The sequence below is a fragment of the Candidozyma duobushaemuli genome, assembly GCF_002926085.2.
Source record: "Candidozyma duobushaemuli strain B09383 chromosome Unknown B_B09383, whole genome shotgun sequence".
NCBI lineage: Eukaryota > Fungi > Ascomycota > Pichiomycetes > Serinales > Metschnikowiaceae > Candidozyma > Candidozyma duobushaemuli.
Window position 1 is genome coordinate 925,685 of NW_020289895.1, and position 25,320 is coordinate 951,004.

Genomic DNA, 25,320 nt, shown 5'->3' on the forward strand with positions numbered 1-25,320 from the left:
GATGGCGTCGCTGTAAATATAAATGTCACAAGAAAGGAAGCGTTTTTGTAGAGTGGCCGTATAGGTCTACAGTGTGAGCTGTCTCATCAAGGAATGCGGAGCAAGATGAACGGCTCGGCTAATATCAAATGATTGGAGGAACAGGAGCTTCCGTACTGTTTCTACTTAACTTCTCTTTCTCCGTGTCGTGGCCGATTTGGCTTGTCTGACCTTGATTTGACTGTTGCGGATTTTAGACAAGACGATGTGCTTTTCTCCGCAATTTCAAAAACCACAGTATTGGATCGATTCTCTCAAATTTCACTTGAAATCTATTACCCTTATCTAAATTTTGATCATTTTGCCACCTAAAGTGGCCCGTCCCGTGTAATGTCTATCTAGTAGCATGTCATTGGTCAGTGAGGTGCAGGTACCGATCTACCCACCAAGGAAGAATCTTCGATTATCATGGAACAAATTCCTGGTGATCATTGTGGAACGAAATAAGCCTAATCGAGCTTTTCGATTTACTTGCTCCAAATTTCACTAGTCCCAGGAGATATTTGACAATGTCAACTCAGTTACCATAGTAGCCACCGACCAGACCTCTTAATAAAGGGTTTCAATAGATCAAGCTTATGGACGTAGAGATGCTTTTGTGGTTAAAATAATCTATATTATGATGATGTTGCATTTCAATAAAACGAATGGAGACTAGCCGTCTGTAGTAAGGTCTTGCATGTAGGCCAGTTCACTAACAGTCTTAGAGTTCAACCTTCAACATTCAAGAATCAAATTTAAGTGAATGGGTTGTGTCATCAAAGTATTCCATAAGCGAAGTCAAAGACATTCGTCCAATAATTATAATAGTTCAATTGTTAAGAGAAAGCAACCCGCAACCGGGTGAACGGTGTATATTTCACCACACAAGCCATCATAAGAATAGATCTTTTTTCACTGAATTACCATATAATGCAGTAGCCTATACCGTTATGCTATCGACTCCTGAAACTTTTTTATCGTAGAACGAAAGAATTGAACTCTCCAATTGTGTAGGAAAGACCCATGGTGATACGCACTCCTTGCATTCCTCACTTCAACACCATCACCACATCAACATGACCAATTCAGAAGAGGAGGAACAGAGAGCACTTAGTGACCAAACCGAGGCTTTGTATCTTTCACACACCGATGAAGAACATGACAATTCTGAACCCGAGGAAGAAGACAATGGTGCAGTGGAGTATCCGGGTACTGTTCTTCCGGATCCAGACCCACAAAGCATTGAAAATGATGCCGATTTGGCGGCAGACTATGCTTCGGATTCGGAATACTTGGACTTGATTCACCTCAAGATCACCAGTTTGGAGGATTTGAACTTGGGCCGTTTCAAGAAGTTGGAGTCTCTTTGCTTACGTCAGAACTTGATCACCTCAACAGGTGCTGTTGGTGAATTGCCTCCCGAAACCATGGAAGAATTGGATTTCTATGACAACAGAATCAATCACATCAGCAGTAAGGTGAACCAGCTTGTCAATCTCAAGAACTTGGACTTTTCGTTCAACAAGATCAAGAACATCAAGAACATTGACAAGTTAACAAAGCTCGAGAACCTATACTTCGTTCAGAACAAAATTAAGGAGATCAAGGGAATCGAGACGTTGCAAAATTTGAAAAACTTGGAGTTGGGTGGCAACAAGGTTGAGCAAATCAACGAGACGCTTCTCAAAATGCCCTCCATTGAGCAGCTCTGGTTGGGTAAAAACCGCATTCCAAAGTTCCAGAACCTCGACAGTCTCGTCAACTTGCGTGTGTTGTCGATCCAGTCTAACAGAATCACGAAATTAGAAGGCTTAGACAAATTGGTCAATTTGGAGGAGCTCTACGTATCACACAACGGCATTGAAAAGATCGAGAATTTGGAGAATAACACTAAATTAACAGTGTTAGATGTGACATCCAACAGGCTCGAGAAACTCGAAAACTTGTCCCATCTCAAGAATCTTACTGATTTTTGGTGCTCGTACAACAAAATCAGCTCATTCGATGAGGTCCACAGAGAATTGGGCAATTTGCCTGAACTCGACACCGTCTACTTTGAGGGTAACCCATTGCAGACCAGCAACCCTACGGCATACAGAAGAAAACTCAGACTTAATTTGGGTGAAAGTATCACGAAAATTGACGCTACCTACGTGAAGAGCTAGAAAGTTTTTTCGAAAATACAAGCAGGATCTAGAGAATTCTCCATTCAGGAGCATCTGATCACGATAAGGTTATGGATTCTGTCGGACCTGCATACACTGTGGCTGCACAATCGCTAGATGGTTCTGGTTGGTTCTAATGTGGAGTACGACCCTGGCAACAATATGACCATACCCTGATTCAAGGGGTTTTCGAGACCCGGCGAGAAAGTTCTGGAGAAATCTTGTGGTGGCTTCATCGAACCATGAGGCCCGAATCTCAACTATATAAGGCCCATGACTTTTAGCCCTTCTACCACCAGACAATTACAGATCCACAATGTTCAGATACGTGCCATTTATTTCCAACGACCCATTCTTCGACGACTTCTTTGGCTTCCAGGACAGACCTCATCACCACAGGCGTCCCAGAAGAGCCATCAACTACGATGCCGATTCAGGCGACTCCCAGCTCACCAGCTTCAGAGGATACCCTCAGACCGTGAGTAAGTGGTATGACGACTTTGGTGACTTGAGAGACTTGGGCGATGTGTTGAAGTTGAAGGAGGAGCCCGACAGATATTTGGTGAAGGTGCGGGACGCCAATGCATCAACCAAGGACTTGCAGGTGAACTACCACAAGAAGGAGAACCAATTGGAGGTTACCATCTCGCACAACCAGGAGAGCACTGAGGGTAGCCACAGCTACACTTCGCTGTCTACGTCCACAAGCAGAGTTGGATTTGAAAAGGCTGTGGACTTTGAGAAGATCACCGCCGACGTAGGCTCTGAAGGAGTGATCATCACTGTTCCAAAGACCGAGCGTGACGAGGACAATGTCTACAAGATTGACATTGGACGGTCCGGTGAGCAGGGCAAGATCGAGAAGGACAAGGAGTCTGACGCCTGAGTGAATTACTGGCCTGAGTGAATTACTGGCCTGAGTGGTCAGGTCTTGTCTAATTGAGTGTATAGGTAATGCACTGGATGGTTACAATAGGTGTAGTTTGGAGATGGAGGGTAGAGCACTGGTGATGAATACAGGGTGTAGCCACAGAACATGAAAACCAAGAGCAATAAAATTTGGAGATCTCGTCAAGGTGACGGAGTCAAGTGCAACGCGATCGGCCCAAGACAATGGAATGGTAGTGTCCGGAGTTGCATTGTGCAAGCGATTGTGGTGTCGATGATATTTAGAGTTTTTCACAGGCGATGAAATCATAACACTTTTCGCAGCCAAGTCAGCCCACAGCGGGTACCCCGGAAGGGAATATTTTGAAAACAGAAGAGATTTGAAGAATACAGGAGATTTAAATAATTGAAGAGATCGAAGAATTGAAGGTATTGAAGAATTTGAAGATCTTAAGATTACGATGTATCAAAAGTTGACCCTCGTTTAGGTGTCGGACGTAACGATCTACATGGCTTTGTGAACGGACCGAGCCGTAGCATCCACGGCACCAGAGCAATGAACGAAATTCGAATTATTTCGTATCAGCTAAAAAAGCAAATCACAAAACCAATAGGCCCGTTTGTCCACGTGAGGAATTCCCTTGCAAGGCTGTCATGCTGGCTGTGATACTGGCATTCTCTATACACCAGCCAGTAGACCCCTCCGAGGGCCCACCCTTGCAATTCGACCTCCCAAGCCACCCCAAATTCAGAGAGTCACCAATCGCATTGAATCGTATTTTTATTTTTTTCTTCTATTTCCTTTTTCGTCTTTTCCCTCTTGCTTTTTGCTTTTTTACCTTTCGTAAGCCTGGCGGTTGGCGCATGCCTGTGGGCTGATGCGGCCGAGGCGTAAGCTCCAACGGTGCTAGTGCCCCTCCTATGCGCACCGTTACCTCGGCTCAAGCAGCTGTGAAAACAGCAAAACCAGCGCACCACAAAACGGAGATTTCTTGATTTTGGAGGTTTTTCTATGTTTTTAGGGAAATCCTTGATAATTTAATTCTCAATTCTGTCTTCATAAATGCTATACCCGTTGGGTCCCGGGGATCTGAAAATCCGGGGATCTGAAATATGGAGCACCTGTTTGGCTGGCTGCGAAAAGCACCCCAGACCACGCACAACAGGCTCCTCCGCCGAAGAAAAAACGGACTTCAGAGTAAAATCAAAAAGAAACTCCACCTTTTGTCTTTGTGTCTTGGATGACTCTGATCACGTCTGGTCGCCTTTCGGACCTCGGTGCTCAACTCCGCTAAGGCGCACCTATGACAGCCAAGCGGCTTCCTGTCAGATATCGATAATACCGTGAGATTTTGCTTATTGAGAGTTGAAGTGAACTTCGTTGCTTTCCCAATTTCACCTGGGCTCCATGACCTAATTGTGACTAAAATAATGGTATTTTGCTAAATCCGGAGCACGTCTTCATGTCCACTACGCAATAGTGTGGGGGAAAACGCTTTCACATGTCTCCTGCACGCGCAGCACCATGTGAAGCAGCTGGGGATATATAGACTAGCACTTTTCCCAGCACTTGCAATACATCAGTTTTTATCATGTCTACTGACGCCTACGCTAAAGTCACCGGAAAGGTCGACTACTCCAATGCTCCAGATCCAAAGAGCCTCATCCAGAAGGAGAGAGACTCTGCTCAGTTCGATGTGGACCAGATGAACTACTTCTTGGAGGGCTCCGAGGAAAGAGCCCTTGAGGTGAGAAAGTTCATCCACCAGATGGAAACCGACCCCATCTTGGCTGCTTCTCCCCACGACTACGACGCCACCAAGGCCGAGCACCGTGAGAACACCTTGAAGAAGATCAATCGTTTGACCAGATACATTGAGGTGGAGACCTTTGACTCTTTTGAGAGAAGAATGTCTATTATCTCCTTGATGGACCCACAGTTCCACACCAGAATCGGTGTCCACTTTGGTTTGTTCGTCGGCTGTGTCAGAGGCACTGGTACCGCCGACCAGTTGGGCTACTGGATTTTGAAGAAGGAGTCCGCTTACGTCAAGAACATCTACGGTTGTTTCGGTATGACCGAGTTGGCCCACGGTTCCAACGTTGCTGGTTTGGAGACCACCGCCACTTTTGACGAGGAGAACGACGAGTTCATTGTCAACACCCCTCACCTTGGTGCCACCAAGTGGTGGATTGGTGGTGCTGCTCACTCTGCTACTCACTGTTCCGTCTACGCCAGATTGATTGTCAAGGGCAAGGACTACGGTGTCAAGACCTTCGTTGTGCCATTGAGAGACTCTGAGCACAACTTGATGCCTGGTGTCGCCATTGGTGACATTGGTGCCAAGATGGGTAGAGACGGTATCGACAATGGTTGGATCCAGTTCTCTCACGTCAGAATCCCAAGATACTTTATGTTGCAGAAGTACACCAAGGTTTCTGAGGACGGTGAGGTCACTGAGCCTCCTCTCAACCAGTTGTCCTACGGTGCCCTTTTGACCGGTAGAGTTGCTATGGTCAAGGACGCTTTCAGATGGTCTTCCAGATTCGTCACCATTGCCCTCAGATACGCTGTTGGCAGAAAGCAGTTCAAGGCCGCTTTGGCCAAGGACTCCGATGGCGAGTCCCAGTTGTTGGACTACCCATTGCACCAGCGTCGTTTGATCCCATTGTTGGCTATGGCTTACGCTTTCTCCAACGGTGCCAACGTGTTGCAAGAGCAGGCTGACACTTCCAACGACCAGTTGGACGAGGCTGTGCAGAACGAGGACAAGGCTCTCTTGGACGCTGGTGTCGAGGCCATGAAGTCCCTCTTTATCGCTTCTGGTTCCTTGAAGTCGACCGCCACCTGGTTGACCTTGAACACCATCGACCAGTGCAGGCAGGCTTGCGGTGGTCACGGTTACTCTTCTTACTCTGGTTTCGGTAAGGGTTTCAACGACTTCGCCGTCCAGTGTACCTGGGAAGGTGACAACAACATCTTGGGTATGTCTGTTGGTAAGCAGTTGGTGAAGAAGTACTCCGGTATCACCAAGGATGGCGAGAAGGCCTCTGGTATCCTCGAGTTCTTGGGTAACTACAAGAAGTACCTTGGCAAGGAGCCAGTCTTGCAGGCTGAGGACTTGAAGAACCCAAGAACTATCTTGAAGGCCATTGAGGTCACTCTCATCAGAGCCTCTGCTAGAGCCAACGACATTGTTGACCAGAAGGGTGGTGACACCGACTTCATTGGTTCTGACCTCGTTGTCTTGTCCAAGTTGTTGGCTCACTTCTTCTTGTACAAGTCCTTCCTCGATAAGATCGACTCTATCAAGGACCAGCCAGAGTTGTACAAGGTCTTGGACGTTTTGGCCCAGTTGTACGGTGCCTCTATTGTTTTGGAGGGCTTCTCCGGTACCTTCTTGACCTACTCTGTTGCCACTACTGAGGCTATTGCTCACAACTCCACCGACCACATCGCTGAGTTGTGCTCCAGAGTCAGACCACACGTCATTCCTTTGACCGACTCCTTCATGATGTCCGATATGTTGATCAACTCTGCCATTGGTAACTACGACGGTGACATCTACAAGAACTACTTCAAGATTGTCAACACCAACAACCCACCACAGGTTACCAAGCCACCATATGCCCCAGCCTTGCAGGGTATGTTGAACAGATCTTCTTTGGAGGAGAGACAGAGATTCGAGTACGACGACGAGGCGCTCGACATCTTGGCCGGCAATGCCTAATATTATTTGTATTTATGAGACATGCAGAGCAATGTGATGAAAAAACACGGAAGTTAAACGTAGATGCACTATTTATTGAAGATTACTGTCTTCAGCCTTGTAATTATCCAAAACGATTCTGTAAATGAAGGATGGGGCGAAACCGCCGATATTCGTGATGTAAATGTCGATGTGCTCTGGAGGAACATAGTCCGCCAATGGGTTGGTTACCACATCGACATTTTCAAGAAGATTGTAGTCATCATAGTCGAGCACTTTTCCAGAGTTGCCCACGTCAATGAGATCTTCTCTGTTAAATGGGTACCTAGGGGAGATCTTGAACAAACCAGCCACAGCGAAAACTGGAGTCTTATGCTCTTTTGCACATTCAACCACATTAGCCACACCAGCATTGGACAAGGAGCCACCGTTGGCATACACGGCATTGGCTCCAAGAATGACCTTGCCGACTCTGGACATAACAGCAAATACCGTGCTATCGGGTATAAGAACGGCCTCAATCTTATTTTCAGCTAGCGTCTTGACGAACTTCTGTGCGTCAGTCAAATCGTTAGGGTAGCTTTCGGTGACCAATACCGTGAATTTTCTCTTATTTCTGGCCTTGATCAAAAACTGCAACACAGTGTCGGATGTGGGAGTAGCACATAGCAAGGTTTCGTTTTCGTGAATGAGGTCAGAGGCCATGGACTCGAGTTCCTCCTTGACATTGGAGATTTCGTCCACGAGATCCTTTATACCTTGGATAATGATCGAACGCATATCACTCAGCTGCTTTTTGGTGTGTGGCTGGTTACGTTTCGTGCTGTTCTGGTTTGTAGAAAGTAAGCTGAACATGGAGCTCATCATGGGGGTGTTGTCAGTGGTTTCAGTTTCGATTTCGTCTCTTATCAACGCAAGCACCCTTCTCACAATGTTTCCAGCAATCACATCGGTTGGTCTGGCGTTCTCAAGAATAATTCCCACCTTTCTAATCACGGCAATCAAGTCGTAAGGGTTGGTCCATCTGACGGCTGAAATGACCCTCATGAGCATATGGGCGACTTCCAAAGCCACGGCCTTATCATCTAGGATTTGTCTTCTTTTTATTTGTGAAACGAGAGGATCCACAATCGCCAGGATCTCTGGCGTCACCAGCGTAGTCATAATGGTAAGTTGTAGATGAGTAACTTTTTCGCACCCTACCATCTCCAGTAGTATCATACAGCTACACTAAACAGCACTTCAACGATTAATTGAACTTTGTCTTCTTTTGAATGTAATAATCCTTTTCGATTCTATTCTTAAGCTGCTTTTATTTACCGTATTTTTTTCTTGTCTAGCGATTTCACCACCACCACATCTCTAATCCTGATACTACTACTCACCTGGACACAGGACTCACATCAACACCATGCCCTCATATAACGAATACCTCCATGAGTCCCTGAGACTCCTATATGAGTACCTGCTGAACTTCAAAGTATCAATTGACCTAATCCAGAAGCTTGCACAACATCTTAGACTCGATACTTTCGTGGATTCAGAGGTAACTGACCCAGAAACAAACCAGCTGGTGAAGAGGCTCTCCATAGCAGGATCCTTGTTATTGGTCGACATTGACTTCAAAGATCAAAATACGGTAACTAAAGTTTCGCTAGCTTCGGGAAACCATCTGACCAGCGCTGTCAGCACAGCTCTGTCCCACCTGGAGGAGAAGTCTGTGATTTCCACAACCAAGATCGACAACACCACTGTCGTCAGGGTGAACTTCTTGGACGAAAACGTATTGTCATTTCTCAATGTCAGAGGTGAAGGTGACAGGTCGGTCGCTGAAAAGATACTCAAAGAAAACCTTATTGGTCCTAGACTTGGGCACTTTCCACTCAATCTTAAATACTTGGCCAATCTCGACCGTTTGTCTCCCCCGGAGGGCGACTTGGTCTTGTATTTGGACAACATAGCCAAGTACTTGGAGGTGATACACATGCAAGAGTGCAAGTTGAATCCTGACGATGATGGTGTCAAGTCTGGTCAAACCAGTTTACTAGGCAAATTGTTGTATAACGACGTGGACTCGCGTCAACTAGGCGTATTTCTTCAATTTTGGAAAACCCACAACAAGTTTCCTGAGAGCGAAAGGAGCTACTTCAAGCCCAAGACATATGTGGGCCGCCTCAGTGTAATTGAATCGGCGAACCCAGCACGAGACTACCTCAAGGAAGCCACCAAGGCTCTTTGGGAGCCAAAGGATAAAGATGGAAATTTTCTCGAGTACAAGATCACTTTCGACGATGACAAGCATTTGCCTAAAGGTGTCCCCGTGAGTGGACATAATACACGCAATTGGCTGCTCCAATTCGGCCTCAACCAAGCGGTATACCTACCGAGAGAAATCGTGGACTATTTGGATTTCGATGCTGTTGAAGAGGCAGAGGAACCTGCTTTGAAGGAAGTCTTCGGCAAAATCGAAAAGTTCGGATCGGTGGACTTTGCTCTTGAATCTGGTCCACTTGTTCTGCTTGATCTCAGCTCATACTCGAGCTTCGTGCCTGTTTCTGCCTTCACTCTTTCGAGCTTGAACAGTATCTCCAAATTGTTGCCCTCCCTTAGAAACTTCATCTTGCTAACTTCCTGGGTTGAGAGTGTGGTGAAGCAGCCAGAATGTCAAGTTGTGGGTTCAACTGAGACAGATACAAAGAAGCAGAAAGATCACCCAGCGCTCACAGAGGAAGAGCTTCTTGGCCTCAATACAATGTCAGAGAGCAATAACTATGTCGGTGTGCAAGTTCTAGACTCCAACACGAATACAGATTTAGAGGACTTTGTCAAGCAGGAGGATGAAGACGAGAACATGGACAAGGACAATGTTGAGAGTAGTGCTGTGACTCCTGTTCCCCAAGAGCCATATCTCAGGATTTACCTTGACGATATATCTTTCTCAAGTAAGGATATCGACTTGCAGTTTGCTGTTTCAACTAGGACATCTTCTGGAAGCACATTTGATGCGGGATTCAAGCTCCAAAATGGTGCATTTATAAAGGAAGATTACTCTGAAAAGCCACTGGCCAAACGCTTTATCAACGCTCTTGAGCTCAGCGAGGATCTCCTACTTGCCCTGAAGGTTGTGAACTAATTTTCAATAGTCCTTCATGAATTTATGGAAAGAGCAATAATGAAATGAACTGAAAAGACACTACAAAACCTCTTACCGTAGAATGCATAGGCATTAATTTTCTGACATGGGCACTGGGTGCCATTACGTATATACATCAGCTTAGAGCTTGACACCAATGTGGATGCTGGCGACACCGAAAGTCAAGTTCTCGTAGCCCTTGTCGGGAACGTAGAAGCCGGCTTTCTCTATCATGCTGCTAAAGTCCTCCTGCTTGGGGAAACGGCGGATACTCTCCACCAAGTACTGATACGAGTCTCTGTCGTCAGCGATCAACTGGCCCATCAAAGGCAACATGCTAAAGGAGTACGCCTGGTAAGCGTAGTCAATGACAGGGTTGTCGACGTGGGAAAACTCGAGACAAGCGAAGATTCCGCCTGGTCTCAACACACGGTAGGCAGTGTCCAAACCAGCCTGGATGTTGGTGAAGTTTCTGATACCAAAAGCGATAGTGTACACATCCTTGGAGTTGTCTGGGATGGCGTCCATGAGCTCTCCGTTCTGCTCGATGAAAGAGACTCTTCCGGAGCCGTCGTTCCATTTCGACTTGTTGAAACGCAACTGACCCTCGGCCAACATTTCTGGGTTGATGTCAGCAACGGTCATGGTCGACTGCACATCGTTAAAGTTCTTTTCGGCGTGGTCCAACAAGCCAAAAGCAATATCACCAGTGCCGCCAGCCACATCTAAAAAGTCTAGAGGCCTCAGGGCTCCTGGTCTCATGCCAGCGTCCAACCTGTTGATGAAGTGGTGCTTCCACAATCTGTGCACTCCGAAAGACATGGCGTCGTTCATCACGTCGTACTTGGCAGCCACGGACGAAAACACATTTCTGACCATCAGTTCCTTGTCGTCCTTGTTGATAGTCTTGAAACCAAAGTGGGTGGTCTTGTCCTCGGGCGTTGAGTACGAGCGGCTGGCAAAAAGCATTCTGCCGCTCAGCAATTTAAGAAGCCCGCTGGACGGCCTGATACGAGTAAGCATGGGATTCAAGGAAGAGGTGTAGTAGACGTTGATGGTATGCAAATTCGCTCGCTTAGCCCTGCAGGGGACCCACCACAATGGAGTAGATTAAGGTCTACAAACATATGATTTCAGCATGTATTGAGATGTTTTTATTGAATTTTGAATTAATTTACTGAAATTTTAATTGAAGTTGATTTGGTCGTTTTATGAGTGGATGTGTGGACGGACTTAACGCTTATATCCGTTGCTTCCTACTACGGTTTCGCAGCCATCAACACATGCTGCAAGAGTATTGGCTACCGAGATGTCCATGCCTAGATTTTGTAATCATTTCCCGTAAACGGCTTGGATCTTTGTCTTTTCCATCATCCGCATCTTCTTCTTCTTCTTCTATTTCTTTCTCTATTCCGTGATCAGACTAACCTCACCACCCCAACTACATCTATCCTACCTCTACCAATGTCTTATTATTAAATATCGTCTAGGCCTGGACGATTCTCACAGTGTTGGAGTGACCAGAACCTCTGGTCCAGCCCTGCACGGTGACAATGGCGTCGCCCTTCTTGATGATACCCAAGTCAACGGCGTCGGCAACGGCCCATCTCAATCTGTTTTCGACGTCCTCCTGCCAGTTCTCAACCTTTGGCTTGTCGTACACGAATGGGTAGACACCTCTGTAAAGGTGGGAGTATCTGGCGGATCTTGGGTTTCTGGTCACCATCATAATTGGCACATTAGGCTTGTACTTGGAGACCAATCTACAGGTGGTACCACTGGTGGACAAGACAACAATGGCCTTAGCGTCCTGCTCGTAGGCAGCGGAGACAGCAGCAATGGCACAGGTCTCGGTGGTGGCGGTAGGCTTGACGGCCAACGTTCTGAGCTCGTTGAACAATGGCAAGTAGGAGATGGCCTTCTCAGCAATGATAGCAGTGTTGTGCATCATGGACACGGCCTCGAATGGGTAGTTACCCTTGGCGGTCTCACCAGACAACATGACACAGTCAGCACCGTCCAAAATGGCGTTACCAACATCGGAAACCTCAGCTCTGGTTGGTCTTGGGTTGTAGGTCATGGACTCCAACATCTGGGTGGCACAGATGACAGGCTTAGCGGCCAAGTTACACTTGGCAATCAACTGCTTCTGCACAACGAACACCTGAGGAGCTGGGATCTCGATACCCAAGTCACCTCTGGCAACCATGACACCGTCGGTCTCGGTCAAGATGTCGTCGAAGTTGTTCACACCTTGCTGGTTCTCGATCTTGGCGATGATCTGAATGTCCTTACCTTCCTCGCCCAAGACCTTTCTAATCTCTCTGATGTCATCACCAGATCTGATGAAAGAAGCGAAGACCATGTGGACACCGTTCTTGACACCGAACTTGATGTCGCCAACGTCCTTCTCGGAAAGAGCTGGCAAGTCAACGTCAGTGCCTGGCAAGTTGACACCCTTGTGGGAGCAGATCTTACCGGAGTTGACGGACTTGACCTTCAAGGTCTTCTCGTCAACAACCTCGAGCACCTCGAAGGACAAGACACCGTCGTCAACGAAAATAATCTTACCCTTGGAGATCACCTTGGTGATGTTCTTGTAGTCAATGTACATGATCTTGTCGTCAGACTTCTTGAGGTATTCCTCGTCGGTGGTGAAGATCATCTCGTGGTTAGCTGGGATAGGGTAGTCCTTCTCATCGACAGTGGTACCGGTTCTGATCTCAGGACCCTTGGTGTCCAAGGCAATGGCCAAAGGACGGCCCCTATAGAGCTCCTCAGACTTTCTAGCGTTGTCAATGACACTCTGGTGGTACTCGTGGGAGCCGTGGGAGAAGTTCATTCTGACAATGTTAAGGCCAGCCTTTCTCAACTTCACCATCACCTCGGCGTTGTTGGTCTTTGGGCCAATGGTGCCCACGATGGACGAACGACGCAAAACCTTGTCTGGGGTTTCGGTGGTATTCAACTGGGTCAACCAATGTAAAGCGGCGTTGGACATGTTTGGGAGAAAATTGAGGTGGGAAATCGAGTGAGAATTTGCGTATATATATCTCATCCGGTTGACAATCGGCCGGAGTCCTGCACCCTGCCGGAGTACCCTCCGCAGGAGAACTTCCGTTCTAGTGCCGCTTCCTGGTGACGTATTTCGCTGATTTTTACATTTTTGTGCTCGTGGAAGAATGCTCTACAATATATGAGAAGATGGTGCAATTCGACTCGTTTTTGCGCCGACGTGTCGCCTCATCTGACGTCGAGGTCAGATGATTCGCAACAGATAAGCGGAGCCATGCAACAAGGTGACCCTCATCGCATGACGCGGTGAAGCCGACTGATGCCATGTTGCAAGCTTCTGTTTTGTGTTTATGGAGACTTGGGAGATTTTGGTGACTAACGGCTCGTAGTTGGGGAAAAACGGTACTTTATGCGCTTAGGCGGGCCAGCGGGCCGGAATTGGCGATGAGCGTGTTTTGGAAAATTTCGAGAGGGGGAATACCGAGCTCGTGGATAGTGCGTCATCGGTTCGACCGGTCCGTTTTTGGAACTTGAAGTTTGAGATTAATTGAATTATAGCATTTCTCCAAATTCCCACCGAGGAAGCAAAAGCAAAGATAAAAAGACTCTTGCTCGATTGGCTTCCCAGTGCTTCTGACCGCGGCGTCCAGAGCACAATGGATTGTTTGTAATTGGCCACATGGGACTATCAAAAGAGGCGGCTCAAATGTTTGGATTATAGTGAATGATTTGAAGAGTTGAAATTGTCTTGTTGATAGGGAAACTGGTCGACTTTGTCAGTTGCTTGATTCAGCTTCCCTCTTTGCTCTCATTGGGTGCAAATTGATGACGAGGAACCCACCATACAAGCTAACCATCACTTCGACCAATTGGCGATTGATATTGTATTTTCGATCCGCTTCAAAAACCAAATTTTGGCCGAAGCAAGAAACAAATCGAAAAAAAGTCGAAAAACACGAGTTGCTGGATCCCCAGTCACCTCTCTACTCTCACGCATTTCGCCACCAATCTCCATACCCTTATAACCCACCCGAAACAAAAGTCACAATCACGCCCAATTCAAAACCTCTCAATTTTTTTCCAAATCACAAAACCCCAACAGTCCTGAAAAAGGTTCCTTCGTTTTCCCCCACCTTTTGCACCTCTCACCTTCGTGCACACCAATATCAACTAGTCCACTCATGGTTCTTCCGATAGTTGTAGGGTTGGGCGTCACGGTCGTGGCGCTTACCACAAGGGCAGCCATTGCCACTGCACAACGCTATCTGCGTCTTCTGCCCCAGATGATCGCAACGCTAAATAACATCAGACTAGAGAGATCGAACGAAACTCATCTACGAGATTCAGGCGCCAAAGCTCAACACATTCGCTACCTTCGAGGGAGGTTCAACAACACTGGATTCAGCGATAAGATGACGGAGAACGAGGCGCTTTTAGTGCTCGGCATCGAGGCCAACGAGATATCCAAGTTGGATAGGAACCTCTTGCGTCTGAGGTATAGAAAGCTCATGGTGATGAACCACCCAGACAAGAACGGGTCACAGTACATTTCGCAGAAGATCAATGAGGCCAAGGACGTGCTTGAAAAGAGCTATTTACTAAAAAAGTGATCTATGTATGGCCGTGCCCGTTGCCGTTGATGGTGATGGTCCCGTTTTCTAGACCGTCCACATCGTGGCCGTTAGCACGCAACTCGTCGAGAAGCTGCTGAGGAATACCCTGTCCATCCTGTTGCGGCTGGTTGTCCGTTTCTTGGGCTTTCTTCTTGCCGCCCTCGAAGTTCTCCTTCACTCTCAAGTAGTGGTTGAGCTCGTCAGCACTCACAGAGGGCACAAGCTCGCTGAGCGATTTTTCGAAATCTTGCATCGTCACAAGCACGTTGATATCGGCAGGAGTGGCCACATTGTCGAACCACCATCTGCTCGACACTTCCTCCTTCTTGTCGGCAACACGCTGCTCGTTAAACGTCTTGAGCTTCGCATCAACCTCGTTCGCCGTTCTCGTCATAGCATTCAACATAGAGTCACTGCACAACGCATAGAAATCAGCACCTGTCAAGGTGAACGAACACTTCTCGGCGATCTTGGCCAAGTCGACTTCGTCGCTGAGCTTGAACTTTCTCGTCAAGGCTTCCAAGATCTTGGTTTGCTTGTCGTCGGTGTCGGAAATACCCAAGTACAACATCTTGTCGAATCTACCTGGTCTCAAAAGAGCCTCGTCCAACAAATCGGGTCTGTTGGTAGCACCGACAACGAAAACGCCGTCTCCATTGCTTTCACCTCCGCTCATACCGTCAAGCTCGGCCAAAAGCTGAGAAACAATTCTGTCCATAACTCCACCAGAGTCACCCTGGTTACCTCTCTTGGGTGCCACGGAATCCAACTCATCGAAGAAAATGACACAAGGTTTAGCGTCTCTAGCTTTCTGGAAAACACGACGCACGTTGGCTTCCGATTCACCAATGTACATATTCAATAACTCTGGACCCTTCACACTGAAGAAGTTCAACGAGAAATTTGTAGCAATGGCCTTGGCCAATAATGTTTTACCGGTACCAGGAGGGCCGTAGAACAAGATACCACTTCTCTTTTTGAGGCCATTACTGAAGAGCTCTGGATGCTTCAATGGCATATCGATGGTATCCAAAATTTCACCCTTCACTGTGTCCAAACCACCAATGTCCTCCCACTTGACGTTCGGAATTCTTGGAGCGCCGATAGAGTCACTGAACTGGTTTCTAGCTTCATTGATAGCCTTGTCAAAGTCTTCTGGGGTGAGTTGAACAAGACCACCATTGGCAATCTTGACGATCTTTTCAAAGCTGATTCCAGCATCCTTTGCCTGTGCCATTAGTCTTTTGATGGCCAACTGCTTAGACTTTCTGACAATCGAGTTCAAGTCCCTAGGTGTCAAACCAGCAGACAGTAATGCTAATGATTGGTAGCTCACATCGGAACGCTTGGCAAACTTCAAGCTAAAGATGTCAAGACGTCCTTCAAACTCAACTTTGTCTTCGAAGGCTTGTGGTAAAGCTTCAGTATTGAGCGCTTTGGTTTCTTTATCGAGCAAGTATCTGAAAATCTGGCGTCTTTCTTGTTCATCAGGAACTGAAACGTCAATTTGGAACTTGACAATTTGCGTGAAACTTTCGCTCAATTTATCAATGTCGTTACAACTTGCCACAAGGGCCATGTTCTCGTACTTGTCCAAAAAGTCCTTCAAAGTCTGAACAACTCTCAAAGACAACGATGTTGAGCTGCTGGCTCTTTGTTCGTTGGGGTCCGTTTGGACACACAAATTCTCAATGTGTTTGATGTATAGAATATGGAAGCAGTTTGAATTAGCAGCTTCAAGTTGACCATTGAGGTACTTCTCGATACGACCGGACAAAAGACCCACTGACTTCAATTCAGCACCAGGCTTAACAAAGTCGAATGCATCAAGCTCAATGAGGTTGAGGCCCATATTGAGGGCTAAACTTCTCACCATGGTCGTCTTGCCAAGACCTCTTGACATGGAGTTCAATAGAATCGTCGTCTTGAGGCGAATGTTAGACTTGGAGTCAACAGTCGTTTGTAAGATTTTTTGAAACTCCTCGGCATATTTGAAGTGAGATGGAGCAGCTTCAATAGCTTCCGTGAAGTTGAAAAGTGGTGGAAGTTGGAGGTAGGACAGGAAGTCATTGAATGCATTTTTTGGTGCTCTCAAAAATTCCACTCCAGATGAAGTGAGAGCAGTCTGGCTAGGGTCAATACGGAATTGGCCTTGAATGTCTTCGTTATCAGCTCCACTGACTTCGAGAACCTTGAACCATGCAACAGCATCAGGATTCCCTGAAAGTGGAACGCTTGGGTAGTTCGACTGTTCGTCCTCTCCTTGGCCGTTGTTCTGTTGTTGCTGGGCGGAAACGTCAAAAATCGTCTTTGCAAGCACGGTATCGATACAAACTGGAATTACATCGCCTTGACGAACGATCTTAACACATGAATGAAACTTGTTTTTGAGCTCACTTAAAAAGCTTTGCTGGTACGTTCTGTCGGTGGTGATTGGAGATGCAATTCTTGAGATCGTGGCGGTTTTGGCGATAGGGAACGCATCTGTGAAGGTATTGTTCTTCGACTGATAAGGTTTCAATGTCACCTCAGTGCCTTCGTCCACTTCAAGATTCACCAAAAGTAATGGAGATAAATAAATTGTGCCCGGCTGGAAGGACTTGTTTGGCTCCAAGACTGTGAAAACCTTGATGGTAGTTTCGAGATTGCCCACACAAAGAGACGCTAAGTCGCCATTGAAGAGCGGAAAGCCAATTTTGGAGAGATCGTCGGTGCTGAGATATGCGTACAAGTCGGGGTCTTCACGGGCAAAGAAAGACGGAAGATCGTTGATGGAGATCTTTTCCGGCAACGGAAGGACTTTCAATGGGTACTTTGACTCAAAGTCGTCACTGGAATTCAAATGCATGCTCTTGGAAAGATATTGGGAAACATCGAAGTCGTCTTCAATTTCTTCTTGTGAAACTTCCTCGACCTTGGGCTGTTCAACAGGCTTCTTCACGAAGATAAGCTCCGTGTTGGCGTCGACCTTACCCTGGAAAAACGGTTCACAAAGCTTGACTGTACCATTAATCGCTCTCACAGCACTGTTTATGGAAACGACAGCGCCATTGCTGGCGGTCCATTGGTCCACAAAGTTCTCCTTCACGATCAGAGAAGGTGTGTTTTGCAAAACATGGAAAACTCCGTCTGGAACCTCCACGTAGGCCTTTGTAAGCAATGGAATAGAGTCCGCGTCGATAGACTGAATCACACATCCATTCACAGTAATGTTATTTCCGAATTTCACCAAGTTCGAGTGGTTGGTGATCGTCACCGAAGAAGACGTTGGAGACTCGTTATCTATAAGCGAGACACGGTGAACAACAAACTCATTAAAGTAGTCTGGTACGCCGATGAACTTAATGAGCACGAACTTGGGCTCCTTGTCGTTCATGGGCACATCTTTCTGGGTATTGGGGAAAAGTCTGACAAAAAGCTCGAAGGATAAAGCGACCTGATCTGTTTGTAAAAGGGTGGGATCATTGATCACATGCACATTGGCAACAGTAGCGATGGAAGGGTCTTTTGACTCCACCGACAGAGGCATTATGGTAGGTGGAGATCAAGCTGGAGATTGAGTTGGACCTACCGAGGCCTCGTCTGGGGAAGCTGGTGGGCTGTATGCAGTCGACATCTTTCACAGTGAGTCAACCGGAGCTATGACGTTGGGTTTATTTTGGAAATTTTATGAAGGAGAGTTTATGGAGGCTTGAGACTGTGAGTTATCTTGAATGGACGTTTGATTGGTGCATTTAGTTGTTTTGGTTTTTATTTGTTCATGGATTCGGTTAATTGGCTGCGAAAAGTGGGCATGAGATTTGGTACTCCGATGAATCAGGGTGGGGGATGAAAAGTAAAAAAATCTGAAAAACGTCTAATTCAAAAAATCAAGCGATTGGTCGATGGAAACGAAATTTATCGCTAACGGTGAAATACAGTTTGCCCTATTTGCATAAAAGAAAAAAAAAAAAAAAAAGCTAGTGGCTCAGAGATCTTTCAAAAGATGGCTGCAATGTCGTTTGATGAAATTGACTTAATCCTTCCAAAAAGGATATTGTTGACCAACACACTCAAGCATGTAGACAGTAAGCTCAAACTCAGGCTGATACACAACTTACTTCAATAAAAAAAAAAAACCGAAATCATGGAAAAGCTATCTAGAGTCTCAAGTTTGATCAGATCGGGTTCATCTGTGTAGAAGAATATGGAAAGCTTCTACTAGCCAGAGTTGTCAATGATATTGCAGTTGTTATTGATTTATCAATAAAGACACTAGATCTACGAATGTTGTCGAAAATTTTATTGATGATCATTCCATGGTTTCCCTCTGTTATCTGGTTCGCCAAAGGTTACCCGCACATACGGTAGATGTGCGAAAGCAGAGCTGAGAACATCTTTTTACTTCTACAATCAACTTCACCAAAGCGTATGTAAACTCGAACAACTGACGTCCTGATGAAAACTTCTTTTTTCGTTTACCAACTTTGAGCATTCTCGAGGAGCAGCCGTTTTGGCAGCACTACGCCTCACTTGCAATGACCTGGTATTTTGTCATAGTTACACTGAACTCAGTATTTCCAACGATATACTAACAATTAGGCACATGCAAAGACACCCTTTTCGTTACACCTTCGTAGAATCTAATATTTTACTGTCGTAGGGAACGAACCATTCTTGTGATGGCATTCCCAGGTTTGCACTTCACCTTTTCTCCACATCTAATCTTCCAATCCCATTACTTCTCTACTGCATTTCTACTGAACTGTCGGAGACTAATTCGTTATTATACACGATACAAAACTCAGTCAGTTTTATGTATTATGAGAAGTTAAAGATGATAATTATAGAACCTAGCCTGTCTAAGCCTCATCCTCTTCAACAACAACGGTCTGCAAGCCCTTGGTGGTTGGGACAATGACTGGCTCAACGAAGGCGAACATAGCCTCCTTGGCGTCCTCCTCGTCGTTTCTCTTTCTAGAGATTCTCAATCTCATTCTGTAGTCGACACCCTGGATACCTCTCTTCCACAAGTGGGTGTTCAATTTAGGATCTAATCTGACATCGGTGGTACCCATGTGCTTGCTGGCGAACTTTCTGATCTCCTTGACAGCCTTTGGAGCTCTCTTCTTGAAGTGGACACCGTGCAACTGTTGGTTAGTATAGGTTCAATATAACATTTCGACTGACATGACCCGTCCCTTTCGTAGGTGGTGGTGGATAAAATATTGCCGTGGTTTCCATGGCGAATAGTAAATTCTGGTGGAAAGATTCATGGGAATGTATTCATGGGAAAACTCATGGATAGGAACAGTTCAAAAGGATTGGAGGATGGGGCAGTCAGGGAATAATATTCAATGGGATGGTAGGGATTCACATACTCTCTTGTGCAAGTTAATGGTGTATTCACGAGTAACAACGTCCTGCAAAGCCATTTTAACGAAGATGTCTGAAGTGGTTGGGATTCAAAAGGCCTCAGTATTAAAATTTTCAGGATTTTTTCGCAGAGAGACGTGCTGAGCTCAAATTTGTTAGTGCGGTACTGAGCACTCCAGCAGCCTCACTATGAGAGCTCCGTTGGGTGTTATATGCAGACAACCCTTTATCTGAGACTGGAGCGTGTGCGTAGAGCGGTGTTTTCTGGTCACGTGTACTGTCAAATTTGAGGGCAAAAGCCCTAGACGTATAGCGGCCACCAGAGTGATAACACTGCAATTGTAGTGATAAGTCAATTCCAAACAGGATCCCAACTTACTCAATGCCGTAAACTTTATGAATGTAGTTGCCCCATTGCGACATCACCTTGCTGTGGAAATCGCCCAAACGAGAGTCGTTAGGCTCTGCTTTTGCAACCAATCTTTTGGACCCATCGACAGCCTCGAATTCAGCTTCAAGCAGATTTCCGAGTTGAAACGACGCTAATGTACAGCAAGTAATTCTTCCTGTGAGCTTGCCATCCTTCACAAGCTCTATAATTCTTTCAAACGTGACTTCCTCGTCAGGACCAATTGAGGGAGCCAAACCATCGCTCACCATAGGTGAATACGTCTTGAGAACATTAACAAAGCATTCGACAGTGAACTCATCAAGATTGGTGTACCTCTGGCGCAAATCGTCTCGATCAAGCCAGGATGCATCTTCTGATTGGAGAACTAACATATGCGCCAACACTATCATCAACGAGACGTTGGAAGCATAGTGTCTATATTCCTTTGAGATCTTGTCCTGTCTAGCTGCAAGATCTGTTTCTAAAGACTTGAGAAACGAAAGTAGCGTGTAGAAGTTTCTTGTGATGGTCAGCACCATGATTATCTCGTAACTGAGACTCACCAAATTACGTTGAATCTCGGCCTCTTCGCCAGGGTTCCCCTTGAGCCGAAGCTGGTAACACAACTTGTACAACTCATTTACCAATGATAAATTGGGAGCCAGCTTTAGTCTGAGAATAAGCAGAAGTAGCGGAAAGCCAATGGCTCCATCGTTATTCTTCGGAAGCGGGTATATTATACCTGGAGCTGCCTGCACTGCAGGAGATCCAGACCGCCGGCTTGCCGTAGAATCAGCACGTCCTAAAGGTGGTTTAGGTGGGGTCTGTGGAGGAGGAGCGTTTGGATTTTCTAGCAAGTACAATGCATTATTCAAATTAAGCGCTTCTTTCTTTGCAACACCCAACTGGTTTTCAAACATAAGGAGAACTAGACGAAGCTCCCAAAGGGTCAATGCCTCGTCCCTGCTTGGGTTGGTGGACCTTAGGAGGTGGTATGTCAAATCGAGAAGCTTTCCATTTGTCAAATCTTTAAGTGATTCCGAATCTAGACTAGGGGTTTCAGCATTTGGAGTACTATCAGGCCTTTTTATAAATAAGGCCTCGTCAACGAGAGCAGACATGATAATGTAGGTGGTGGTCGAGTTAGATGATAATGCGCACTGGGGTACATCCACCTTATCAACTAGCATTGATTCCTACCTGAACAATCTCCACGAAAAATAACTATCTTTCTATGCTATGAACAATTCCAATAGCACCTCCGAACCTCCTTCTCATAGGGATCTTTTGATCCAGGCTAAGCAGCAACAAAAGCAGGATCTTGTGGAATCCACCAGGCTATCGGAAGCACTAGTGAAAACAGTGAATGCCATAGTCCGGGCGAACCTGGTGGCTAATAATCCCAACTGTCCGCCTCTTCTAGATAAGATTACCACAATTCACGACCTCGATCGGGAAATCGACCGCCAATTGAAGAAGGATATCTCAGTCAACTATGAAAAGCTTGTCTTGGCTAAGGAAAAGCTAGGTCGAGAGATTGCGAGGACTAAAAGGGCTTTGGATAAGCATCAAGAGTCCAAGGTGGATTTGCTACAAAGACGAGCCGAGCAGCTGGACCAGGAACTACGAATTCTTGAGAATACACTTCTGTTGATCAAGAGCCAACGATAGACTGGGAACTGGGCCCATAACGCTTATAAATCATAATTATACGAATTGACGAAATTGAAGCTGGTAGTCATGTATTATCTTTTCTGTATTAATCGTTGGATCAGTGTGCTACAGCGGATGCCAATTAACCGTGATTAGTATAAAGCTGTTCACTAACCCTGTTGCACAATGCAACTATGCTCTGTTCATGCTAGTCGAAAAGTTCTATGGAGCCTAGGGCAAGCCTTCGGCGGCACGAGTCCATCTCTCTTCCTTCTTCCATCCCTCGTTCACCACTTCAACCAAATCCTCCAAGTTGAGACGCTTGTCGTCTTTCAAGGTGCGGCCCTTGTCCACCAAGTTGGTGTATATGCGTGGATAGAGCTCCTTTGGAATGTGCTTGATCGAGGCTTCCTCACGTCTCTGGTTGACTTTCTCGGCAATAGCCTGTTCGGAGACCCGGCCATAGGAGAGCCATTTGCTCCTTCTGTACTCCCACAAGATCTCCCGATACTCAGGGTTTGCTGTTCAAGCTGGCTGGTGCGTGTGTCTGTGGAGGAGTCGGAGTTGTACTGTGAGGTGGCACGCACCTGGTTGATGAGGTCGTCCTTGAGCTTCACCATGTTCATGTCGGTGAACATGAGACGATCAATATCCTCAATATCCTGCTCGCTGTTGGCAGCCGTGGGGTTTTCTAGCTGATGCATCTCAAACACCTTGTTAAGATCTTTGTACTTTTTGTAGTCTCGAAGGAACTGCTCCTCGGCGTCGGTGAGTTGACGGCCAACCTTGGATAAACGGTCAATGTCTAAAGGCCCGCTTTCCTCGAAAAGCTCAGCTACTTCCTCGTCTTCGGAGTGGGTGTCGTGTGAGATATCTCTGAGGCGATATAGGAGCCCCGACCACTCAGAACCGATCTTCTTGAAAAAACCAGAAACTTTTTTCGATCCTTTTTTCAGCGCTGCGTTCGACGAGGTTCTCAGTGGATTGGCCAGCGGCGTCTTCGAGAGGGCTGGAGGGGTTCGTAGTTTGGATGGCGAGGAGCTGAGCTGGGGCGAAGACAGTTTGCTCAGAATCATGCCTGGGATTACTATGCTGGGGAATAAAAACGTTCTAGAGTTGAACGCTGTGTCTAAATGAATATCCCAGGACTGGTGCGAATCGTATTCTTATAAAAGAAGGTGGTCTGGAGCGTCAAATGGCGTAATGAGTCGCCCTAGTGATGGATTTCTTTTTTGGGGCAGGACGTGAGTGTAACACACACTCTGTACCGGTGCTCGGCCTGGGTCTGCAGAACTTTGTGATCATTTTTGTTTTTGCTCAGGTGCCTGACAGCCTCACCCCTCACTGTAAATGGCAGAAGACCTAACAACTAGAGACAAAAAATGAACAATAAACAATGGCACAGCCTAGCAAACAGAAAATGAGGTTTGTTTTTGTTCACGGTGAACGAGGTATTTTGGATCTGTGGAAATGCCGGAACCGCTATCATGCTGAAAATGCTAAACCCCTGCAATCTTCTTTTCTGGGCCACATGACTTTAGCCAAGCGAGAATGTTGCATACAGCGCCTCATCTGACTTTATCGTCGGAACACCATGGTTGCAAAAATCTTAGGGGCGGATCTCCCGACGAGCGAAAATTCTTGACCTGGAGAAGCTGCACGGCTGCAAGTTGATTAAAATCCGGTGATGGTCCAACCTAGCCGAGTGACATACCTGCCTAGTGAGATTTTTCCTCTGCGGAATTCTTATCGTTACCAAGCTTTGTGAATTTAGTCTTAAGCTTTCGATAACACTTGGAGTCAAATCGCCACCCTCGACCGTTCTCAACAATGACTTTTTGTGCTTCTCTATCGCCCTCGAATTCTCGCTGTGCTCTCTTGCGTATAGACTTATCCCCTGCGAATGCATTGTACGTCTCCCATTTTACACCCCACACGCCGATAGATAAACCGCTATGCGGTTCGTCTCCAAGCCATGACCTAGAATTTAGACCATTTTTGTAGTAACCGTAATACTGTTTTAAGGTCGGAAGTATGAGAAGTGTCACGGAAATGTCTAGAAGATCAACTCCGTCTCCGTCTTTGTGGACAACAATAGGTTTAATTACTTCCAGCTTGGTCCACTTGGGGTTGGTATCTGAGAGATCAGCGTTGTTATCAAAAACGCCAAGGTGCTTGAGCACGGCAAGTATGTCTGAGTCGTCTGTATATATGCCGCCAGCTCCGCCCCAAAGCTCTCTCTTGCGTTGGACCTTTTCACTGTTGCAGTTCTCGAGGAACTCCTTGATGAACTTGTAGGGTATCTTGATTTCAACAAAGCAGTTGATAGCCGCCTCTGTAAGTGGAGGAAGAGTAGGGATGTACTCTGGGTCAACAGAGCGATAACGCTCGCCGTACCTTTCAACATATTTCTGCTGTATGTCACGAAGATGCTGCTTATCGTGCTCATCGATTTGCAAATTCTCGAATTGTAGGGTCTCCCACGTCGTTGTGGGGTTGTATATTATGGAGCCAATGTGCCTTCTCTTGGGAAACACATCTCTCAAAAGCTCCTCAAGAGGGCCCTTGTCAAGCACGTATGGAATAACTTTTTCCTTTTTTGCAACCACTGCTTGGGGCACATCTTCATCCTTCTTCTCTGCAGCGCCATTTGCAGCAGGGCCATTTGCAGCAGGGCCATTTTCAGCTTCAGCTTCTTCAGCCGCCTTTGGTTGCGTTTGTGGGGTTTGAGGACTCGAGTGGCGGTGGTGATGGTGGTGATGGTGATGATGATGGCCATGTGCGCCTCCACTAACTCTGCGGACGTGATGATGATGGTGGGGGTTGTTAGCGTGCTGTGGGTCTAACGAACGATGCACGTGCGCTTGCTTCTCTGCATTGGTACTTCCTGGACTATTCGTGGTTCCAGGGGTCACGGACTGAGAATTGTTGTGTTGTCCAATTTCGTGGGCTTTGGTATCGTCATGGCTGGTGGTGTTCCTGATGCTGAAATGTGGTGGTCCACAGGATTGACTCCAGCAGACATAGGCCTGCTGATAGGCTGATGTGGGGGTTGTTGAGCGTGACCTTCGGTACTTGGACGTGGTACTTCTTGCGACCCTATTGGCAGAAAGCCCTCTTTTTGGTTGGATAAAAACGCAATCGATGGAAGCTTGATGCCTCCACTCGGCTTAACGCCATACTTCTCCTCGTGACTCAGAGTCGGCGGTGTGGAATTGGACATTGTAGACGTGTCTCTGGAATTTTGCTTGATGGAAATTGTGTTATCCTTATGGGATGGGGCTTAATTGAGTCTACTTCTAGAAACGTTGGGGAAGCGACAATGTTTTGTTCAAAATTGTATGGCACTTTTTCCCTTGCATGCACACCCGTTGCG

At 46.5% G+C, this 25,320-nt stretch overlaps 12 protein-coding genes across 12 annotated transcripts; 5 read left to right on the plus strand and 7 right to left on the minus strand. All coding sequences in view use genetic code 12, as the record gives it.

The window, feature by feature from the left end:
* Positions 1–1,097: 1,097 nt before the first annotated feature.
* SDS22 (type 1 protein phosphatase-activating protein) lies at positions 1,098–2,186 on the plus strand (the record flags this gene model as incomplete). The annotated part of the gene is made up of 1 exon (XM_025480407.1): positions 1,098–2,186. The coding sequence occupies one exon, from the start codon at positions 1,098–1,100 to the stop codon at positions 2,184–2,186; it is 1,089 nt and encodes a 362-aa protein (XP_025334707.1).
* Positions 2,187–2,502: 316 nt separating this feature from the next.
* On the plus strand, positions 2,503–3,072 carry HSP21 (Hsp21p; the record flags this gene model as incomplete). Its single annotated transcript, XM_025480408.1, has 1 exon — positions 2,503–3,072. The coding sequence occupies one exon, from the start codon at positions 2,503–2,505 to the stop codon at positions 3,070–3,072; it is 570 nt and encodes a 189-aa protein (XP_025334708.1).
* A 1,594-nt stretch (positions 3,073–4,666) lies between these two features.
* Positions 4,667–6,805, plus strand: CXQ87_001887 (uncharacterized protein; the record flags this gene model as incomplete). The annotated part of the gene is made up of 1 exon (XM_025480409.1): positions 4,667–6,805. The coding sequence occupies one exon, from the start codon at positions 4,667–4,669 to the stop codon at positions 6,803–6,805; it is 2,139 nt and encodes a 712-aa protein (XP_025334709.1).
* Positions 6,806–6,877: 72 nt separating this feature from the next.
* Positions 6,878–7,948, minus strand: GCD7 (translation initiation factor eIF2B subunit beta; the record flags this gene model as incomplete). The annotated part of the gene is made up of 1 exon (XM_025480410.1): positions 6,878–7,948. The coding sequence occupies one exon, from the start codon at positions 7,946–7,948 to the stop codon at positions 6,878–6,880; it is 1,071 nt and encodes a 356-aa protein (XP_025334710.1).
* Positions 7,949–8,195: 247 nt separating this feature from the next.
* Positions 8,196–9,917, plus strand: MED1 (Med1p; the record flags this gene model as incomplete). Its single annotated transcript, XM_025480411.1, has 1 exon — positions 8,196–9,917. One exon carries the CDS (start codon positions 8,196–8,198, stop codon positions 9,915–9,917), a length of 1,722 nt encoding a protein of 573 aa, XP_025334711.1.
* Positions 9,918–10,058: 141 nt separating this feature from the next.
* On the minus strand, positions 10,059–10,940 carry COQ5 (2-hexaprenyl-6-methoxy-1,4-benzoquinone methyltransferase; the record flags this gene model as incomplete). Its single annotated transcript, XM_025480412.1, has 1 exon — positions 10,059–10,940. One exon carries the CDS (start codon positions 10,938–10,940, stop codon positions 10,059–10,061), a length of 882 nt encoding a protein of 293 aa, XP_025334712.1.
* Positions 10,941–11,403: 463 nt separating this feature from the next.
* CDC19 (pyruvate kinase) lies at positions 11,404–12,918 on the minus strand (the record flags this gene model as incomplete). Its single annotated transcript, XM_025480413.1, has 1 exon — positions 11,404–12,918. One exon carries the CDS (start codon positions 12,916–12,918, stop codon positions 11,404–11,406), a length of 1,515 nt encoding a protein of 504 aa, XP_025334713.1.
* Positions 12,919–14,543: 1,625 nt separating this feature from the next.
* PEX6 (AAA family ATPase peroxin 6) lies at positions 14,544–18,074 on the minus strand (the record flags this gene model as incomplete). Its single annotated transcript, XM_025480414.1, has 1 exon — positions 14,544–18,074. The coding sequence occupies one exon, from the start codon at positions 18,072–18,074 to the stop codon at positions 14,544–14,546; it is 3,531 nt and encodes a 1,176-aa protein (XP_025334714.1).
* Positions 18,075–19,386: 1,312 nt separating this feature from the next.
* CXQ87_001893 (60S ribosomal protein eL31) lies at positions 19,387–19,959 on the minus strand (the record flags this gene model as incomplete). Its single annotated transcript, XM_025480415.1, has 2 exons — positions 19,387–19,674; positions 19,906–19,959. 2 exons carry the CDS (start codon positions 19,957–19,959, stop codon positions 19,387–19,389), a joined length of 342 nt encoding a protein of 113 aa, XP_025334715.1.
* A 316-nt stretch (positions 19,960–20,275) lies between these two features.
* CXQ87_001894 (uncharacterized protein) lies at positions 20,276–21,412 on the minus strand (the record flags this gene model as incomplete). Its single annotated transcript, XM_025480416.1, has 1 exon — positions 20,276–21,412. The coding sequence occupies one exon, from the start codon at positions 21,410–21,412 to the stop codon at positions 20,276–20,278; it is 1,137 nt and encodes a 378-aa protein (XP_025334716.1).
* A 118-nt stretch (positions 21,413–21,530) lies between these two features.
* Positions 21,531–21,962, plus strand: CXQ87_001895 (uncharacterized protein; the record flags this gene model as incomplete). Its single annotated transcript, XM_025480417.1, has 1 exon — positions 21,531–21,962. The coding sequence occupies one exon, from the start codon at positions 21,531–21,533 to the stop codon at positions 21,960–21,962; it is 432 nt and encodes a 143-aa protein (XP_025334717.1).
* A 213-nt stretch (positions 21,963–22,175) lies between these two features.
* CXQ87_001896 (uncharacterized protein) lies at positions 22,176–25,167 on the minus strand (the record flags this gene model as incomplete). Its single annotated transcript, XM_025480418.1, has 5 exons — positions 22,176–22,465; positions 22,528–23,022; positions 23,938–24,649; positions 24,679–24,778; positions 24,860–25,167. The coding sequence occupies 5 exons, from the start codon at positions 25,165–25,167 to the stop codon at positions 22,176–22,178; spliced, it is 1,905 nt and encodes a 634-aa protein (XP_025334718.1).
* Between the last annotated feature and the right edge of the window lie 153 nt (positions 25,168–25,320).